Genomic DNA, 7436 nt, shown 5'->3' on the forward strand with positions numbered 1-7436 from the left:
AGAGGGAGAGGGAGAGAGAGAGAGAGAGAAAATGAATATGGGAAGGCAGGTCTTAACCAGACCTGTGCCGTACCAAGGAGTTCGAACTTTTTCCTACTGGCAGAGAAACACTGAAGGGAAAACGGAACTCGATCGATTTTTTTTTCTACAGTCAATGTTCTGATTAAGATAAAGACTCATCACAAGTTAGAAGCGAGTTGCGAATCTGTGAGTAGGGACACCAGTTTAAAGACTCTTGAAGAAGGAGGGATGAGGAGCAACATGGACCGAACATTATAAAGTTTCTGAATTTGGAGTCTTTAGGTATTAACGGGTAGCTATATTTCCAATTATATTTCAGACTGGTCCGAAAGAGCAAGACTTACCCTTATTCAGAAAGGAGCTCCCTAAATGGATTTCTGAGTTTTTTTCCTTTTTTTTTTCTTTTTGATCAATATTGGGCTGCACATACCTGCTAGGTGTTACTTTGATACTTGCACTGAAATAGCCGTGTAAACACAAACTCAGGCAGGCACTAAACTCTTGGAAGGTCTTTGGTTTGAAAATTTAAACACAAGGAACCATTAGGTTTTGTAGCGGCTGTCATTCCGAAACATAAATCATGCCAAATTTGTTTGAAATCCTGTCTTTAGAAGGTTGTGTGTTTTGACAAACCTCACAGCAAATTTGGTCAGCTTTTGGATTTGTAATGAAACCTGAAACCAAGCGTGCTGGCCTGCCTTGGGGTCTTCTCAAACACCTTCCAAGCAGCCTTAATGCAGTGCCTCCCCTAATCTCATCCTGGCAAATGACATCATCGCGTTGGGCGTCACTGGAAGTTTGAGGTGGACTCTGAAAACATGTCACACAAATATGGAAGAGGACTGAGGAGGGCAGTGATTTGGGGACATTTCTATGCTCCAGTATTCTTAAGAGTGTAAATCGCAGAATTAGCAAAACCTTATCCCCTGTTGGCTGGTGACTTGGAGATACCCCAAGCCATGGCTGGGGCAGAAAGTTAATTAATCTGCTTATTAAAAAGAAGAAATGTCTCATTTGCATGCGTTTACATTCAGGTCTTGTGTGCATCATGCTTTGGGTGGGCTCTGCTTTCTTTCCTTGATACCATTGACCCAGCTAGGTACGAGCTCACTACATCTACATTCTCTGTGTCTGGGATTTGTTTAAGGGGTAGATATGTCTGATTATCATTGGTTCCAGTAGAATTCGATTGTCCTATAGATCACTTGATTCCCTATAGAGATTCTTTTCCCTCCTATGGCTGTTTTTTTTTTCCAGTTATCATATAGCACAATTGGGAAAAGATTTATATACTTGACCAGTCTTGAACATCAAGACCCGTCTCCATCGGAGTTGGACATGTTATTTGGAGATGAGCCATTCAATTATCTGCAATTTCCTACTCAACTGAATTTTCCACGGTCATTTTTGTGGAAGTTTTCTCCTTGCTTTTTTTTTTTTTAAATCCTATTGGGAGTTCAGCTTTGGAGTTTGTTTTTTTCATCCTGGGAAGAAAAGACCGTTGCTCTATGGACCTATCTTAGGCATTCCACATTCCCAGGGATTGTCAGGAAGCTTAAAGTACTAGGCATCCAGGCTGCCTTAGACCTGCTTGAAGGAAGGAAGCCTGGGGAGCAGAAGGTAGGGAGCCGAGAAGAGGAACGACAGGGAAGGGTCGGGGTGAGGAGGGTTCAAACGCAAAGACTGACAAGCTCTTGGAACAACAGCAAGTCAGACCGAAACTGCAGAGGATGGTGGGTGCACAGGGACATCCCTGCCTGTGAGTGAAGCACCAGCTCACATGTGGGGGACCACGGTGCCCTTGTCGCTCTATTTTGTAGTAATCATGTTTCTGATACATTACAACAGGGTGGCTGTCAGGGGTGAGTGACTCAGGCAGCCAGTTAAACCACCTCTATGCTAACAAGCTTGGCAATCAGGTTGGGAAGGGTCCTGGCTGGAGGAAAAAAATTAAAACCAAACCTTAGACCTCTGTCAGATTGTGAGGAGAATTATATTTTTGAACTAGTCTACAGTGGGGACAGGAAATGACCTCTCCACAAACTGCTTCTTTAAAAACAAGCAGTGGTGCCTAAAGCTATCCAGCTCCTCTCTCTCCCTCCCTCTCTCTCCCTCTCTCTCCCCGTCTTTCCCTCCCTCCCTCCCTCCCTCTCTCTCTCTGCCATGTAAGCATACAGTGAGAATGCGGTCATCTGCAAGCCAGAAGGAACTTCTCCCTCCCTCCTGTCTGGAGCTCCAGCTCTCTCCCTCCCTCCTCTCCCGTGCTCTCTCCCTCCCTCCTCCCTCCCTCCCTCCTCCTCTCCGCTTTCCCTCTCCTCTCTCGCTATAGAGGGATCCAAGAGCAGTTCCCAGCCAGTGTGTGCAGCCTGCCTGCCTGCCTGCCTCTGTGTGTGAGCGCGTGTGCGTGCGTCTACTTTGTACTGTGAAGAACGCAGCCCATGTGCTCTGCATGGACGTTACTGATACTCTGTTTAGCTTGATTTTCGACAAGCAGGCAAGATGTCCAGCACGCCACATGACCCCTTCTATTCTTCTCCTTTCGGCCCATTTTATAGGAGACACACACCATACATGGTACAGCCAGAGTACCGAATCTATGAGATGAACAAGAGACTGCAGTCTCGCACAGAGGTGAGTAGTTCAACCTTGGGTGTGTGTGTGTGTGTGCGTGTGCGCGTGTGCGTGTGTGTGTGTTTATAAGCTGTGCATGGGCTTTTTCTAGGGCTGCTGGCTGAATTCTGTGGGAAGTGTCCCATTAGATAGTACCACGTATGTGGAAATGAGCGCCAGGATGAAGCCACTAGTTTGCACGCTGGGTTTCCAGGCACAGCAACTCTTGGAGGTGGGGACGGTTTCTGCTGGAATCCTGAAATAGACAACCCCGCACTTGACTTTGCATGCCGGGTCCCCAGCAGTGGTGGTCCCCCCGGAACTCGGGGGGGTGTGCGAGCTGGGAGTCAGTCCCATTAGTGTGTCTCGAGATAGAATTCCAAGGGATTTTGCGATCATTTGCATCTAGCCAAAAAAAAAAAAAAACCAAAAAAACAACAAATCCCAGAGGAAGTCTGTTTTGACCTGCATTCGCTTTTCAAAGTCATCAGCATTGAGATGAAGGGGGCAGAGGAGTCACCCCCCAATAGTTTTCAGAACCAGCCCTGGAGGGGGCACGTTGGTAGATTTCTGTGTTAAATTCAGAAACCAGTTGCCTGGGGCGAGGGGGCTCTCGACTTTCTCCTACCGAGATGTGAGTGTCTCCCCTGGGCTCTACCTGCCACGGGGCTGGCTCAGCAGTCAAGCCAGCTCGAGTCGTTGCATGTTTGTGATTTTGTGCCTGAGAGAAGGGGAGGCTCAGCCTCCTGGGCCAGCGACTCTGGGAGCGGAGGGAACAGGACTTTGAGAACTTTGTGAACTCAAAACTCCAGGCTGCCTCCTGCAATTTAAATATTTAATGCCCGTTGACTTTTTCTCTGTGCTGGCTCAGCCGGCGGGTCCTGGTGCTGGACTGTCCCTTTGCCTGAAGTTGGGCTTTGTGTCGGAAGTGTTGTGAGAAGGAGTTTGTCATAGGAGCAGCAGAGTCACTTTAGGGAGTAGAAATCACTGGGAATTCGGGCTCCCTTGTAGGAGGACAGATACCCCGAGGGTAGGTGGCTAAGAGCTTTTAGGAACTGGCATTGGTAGAGTTTTAGATTGAAGGGTACCTCTCAACTCTGGAAAGGAACTCAGCTGAGGTTGTGTGATCAAATAAAACACACTTGCTTGAATTGTCAGTTGAACCATGGAGAATTCATGACGTTTACTGTATTAATACAGCTAACAAGATGTGACCTGCTTTCTGATTGGCTAACTGCTGGACAAGGACTGATTTTTTTTTTTTTTTAAACTAGATTGTCTCTCTCACTGCTATGTTCTTTATATGATAATACCACCATAGAAGTTAAATTTCACTGATGATACTGTTGCTCTTTCTAGAAGACAGTAGCTTCACAGAAGTGTAAACTCTGTTTTGCTTAGGGGTGAGCTGTTGGCAGTGAATGAGTTTTGTGTTGTGTCTGTTGTTGTGTGTATGGGTTACAGTTTGGACATTTCATTTAGACCTTTGCAACTGTGTGTTGGGATCTTAGATTCTTGCATAAACTATTGGTTGCGGTAGCCTGCTTTCTGAATTGGGAGGACAGAAAATGTCTTATAGTTCAAGTACACATTAATCGCAATATGAATTTGGGGTAAAAAAAAAAAAATGTCTTAAAATACAATCAGCTTAAAAAAGAGACCAGGGCCGTTATGGCTCAATTCTTAAAAACAACAACAGCATTTAATAGTTGCTTGCGTCCACTTTACTTACATTTTAGAAAGTTTTTGAGGTGTGTGGAAAGAAGTTTTCTCCCCTTTGCCTTGGTTAGGAGGTCTGTGATCCCGTGTACCCCTTAAGTGTCACTTGGCCAGTGCTGAAGTTTATGTGGGAGACTTCTCTATCCTGGCCTCACAAAAATCTGCAAGATGCAACAACCTCCCCACTTTTGTTACACATTTGAGAGAAAACCTTTGAAAAGTTCCCCATTCAGGTTATGTTTCTTAAAAATGGCACATTATTACCTCTTTTGAGAGCTAAACTCAGGTACTCCTAACTTTTGGATTATGGGCTGTTACTTTTAAAGGTTTTCCTCTGAGCAGAAAAAAAACTGCTTCATAACTCAAGAACCTGGAGAGGAAAGCTTGCTATGACAAATCTTTTAAAAAATTTTAAAATCTCTCTGCGATAAAAAAAAAAAAAAAAAAGCAATATGAACTCTTCTGGTGCGTTCTACAGCTAACCTTGAACATGTCCCCCCTTAATTAGATATTTTTATAATTATCCAAATAATTGCCCTGACACTTCTTTTTTCTTTGTCAAGCAGTAAATAATGTCATGAACCCAAAGCCATTCATTTTTTCCCCCCATTTCACATGAAAAAAAGAGAATCAAATAACTGCTTCTAAGCCATTTAAATATTAACATTACATTTGGATCACGGTTTGTAATTAGAAAAGAAAATATTTAGAAAAAATAACTTCGTGAAAAAGTTGCATCGTACTTTTACCAACAATGATTATTTACGATAAAGTCATTCTGAGCCATAGGGAGGGATTGATTGAGATAAAATACAATAATAACCAGCAAGAGTTACTAGTTCCTTCACACACAAAATCAAAAAGATGGATGAACAGTTACTTTTCGAGTTCAACCAATGCATCCAACCATTTTGTACAAGAGACTCACCCTTTCTTGTCTGTGGCTCCTGGTTCCTCATCCATAGTATTATTTCATTAACTTCTAACACAGCACACATTCACATATGCATCTGGGTAGGAGGGGCTCCCATTCCTTTGGAAGTTAGACTGGGCTGGAAAGAATCGCAGCAAATCACTTCGTGATGAATACATTGTAATCAAGTTTGTAGAAATTTCCTAGGACCTTCTTTCTGTATGGAAAGGAAAGAAAGTAGTAAAAAAACTCTGGTGTTTTACCTACCTCTTTCCATCTCTCACCCCTGGGGCATTCTCTCATGGGGATTTATGCATTTCTTCCAATTAAATCAAATCAAAGCCCTTCAGAAACTGGGTAGTTTTAGTTTAAAGAGCATTAGATTGGGCATTAATCCTGTTTCTAACTCGTTTCTGTAATTTAGTAACTAGTTGGCATGGATCTTGTTTCCTCATCTGTGAATTACCTCTATCACCTCTTTAATTTAAAAATTCAGATTCTACAAGAGTCCGGTGTTTGATTTTCTTTGGTATGAGAAAGTATGGTGAATTAAAGAGCAGACGTTATTTCTTTGCTCATGGTATTTTGTTTAAAATCACAAATGGTACTGAAATAATAGGGGAACAGGGGTGGGAACTTGGAAGGCAGAAACCTTGCCAATTTTACTTAAAGCTAACCCTTGGAGCAAGGAATTCCTGGGACAAAGTAGGTACTCAATAAACATTTGTTAACTAGCTCATCTCTCAATGAATCAGTAAATGAAAGAGGAGAGAGAGTTTGAGAAATAAGTCATTGAAATTAGTGCCTTTCCTGAGAAACACAATTTTGATGCCTTTGGGAGCCTGCAGCTGCTTTGGGCATCCCTGCTTCCGTTCCCACTCCCTAAAAGTGCTCACCCCCACAATCTCCACACTTATCCTGTCATGAGGTAATTTAGATCCCTAAACTTTGTGGCAAGAGAAACCAAGGGTCTAAGAGATGATAGGACCTCCTATCTCTTTAAAGGAGTATAGATGCATTACCAAGCAAACAAAAACAACAAAAACATGTTTTAAATACTGTTGGTTGTTCTGGCAAATAGCATTTATTTGTGACATCAGAATCTCAGTGGAATTTCATAAAGAAAAGTGTGGATGTTTCCCCCACTTTTAAAATGAAATTAGGAGAAACTCTTGGAGATTTACGTCACTGTTGGTCACTGTAATTCCCAGGCAGTGGGACAGAGCTTTCATTTTCTGTTGTGCATGCTACCATGAATTGACCTGATGGCTTCCAAAATTCATGGATTTGAATGGTCTTGTTGTCCCAAATGTATTTTGGAAGAACAAAACTGCACCATTATATAATTTAACATTGTATACTGAATACAGTCAGATAGGATATAAAAATATGTTCTAAAGACCACAGAACTTGTTCTGTAAAAAGCTTCAAGAATAACAAAAACGATTATTATTTTTTTTTTCATTTCCTGAGGTCTGTGCTATGAGATGGAAATGTAGAGAAAATGTGAGACATATCACAGTGACCTCCATTTTTGGTGAAGGTTTTTAACTAATGTTGGATTGTTGTAGAATTTAAGAAACTTTATCAAGTAAAGTTATAAAAATCCTTGTCAGGGTAGACAACTTTCCTATACCTTGCTTCCTTAGTCAATGACCAAAAATGTCTGCATTTTAATGAAGATGTTTTCAAGTGTGTTTTTTTCCATGTTGGCAGTGCGCTCATTTTAATAAAATACCACAAACATCAGGGCAGGGCGAGTTCCATTATGCATTTCTTCTGTTTTAAGATTTTTTTTTTTTAAATCAATATTGCACATTCCACTCCAAAAGAAAAAAACTGATTACAACTGGAAGCTGCACACACAAGGTTTTTATTAGGATTACAGTTTTTAGTTTTACAGGATTTTAATATGAATGTTAAAAATGTTTGAAGACCTTGAAATTTAAATCTGCAGCTTTTCACCCCTTCTCAGCTACAGTCTCCAGCTCCCCGGGGAGGGTGTGGGAGGGGGTGGGGGGGGGTTCTCAGGCTTTTCTTTCGGCTACATTTTTATATACTTCGGTCACAGGGTTTCCAGTTGTAACATCATGTTTATTCATGGCATAGCTTAGTATCATTGATGTTCAGATGGAGTCTAGTTAAAATGAGATTAGGTATTTTGGATAGGTGA

At 42.1% G+C, this 7436-nt stretch overlaps 1 protein-coding gene across 4 annotated transcripts in view; it reads left to right on the forward strand.

The window, feature by feature from the left end:
• Positions 1-2408: 2408 nt before the first annotated feature.
• Positions 2409-7436, forward strand: part of LDB2 (LIM domain binding 2) — a 332843-nt gene continuing 327815 nt past the window's right edge. For all 4 annotated transcript variants that reach the window (XM_006918978.2, XM_015594886.2, XM_015594887.2 and 1 more), the window contains exon 1: positions 2409-2652. In XM_006918978.2, coding sequence (XP_006919040.1) covers positions 2521-2652 — 132 coding nt within the window. In that variant the 5' untranslated portion in view covers positions 2409-2520. The remainder of the gene's footprint in view (positions 2653-7436) is intronic.

This window comes from Pteropus alecto, unplaced genomic scaffold, assembly GCF_000325575.1.
Source record: "Pteropus alecto unplaced genomic scaffold, ASM32557v1 scaffold5, whole genome shotgun sequence".
NCBI lineage: Eukaryota > Metazoa > Chordata > Mammalia > Chiroptera > Pteropodidae > Pteropus > Pteropus alecto.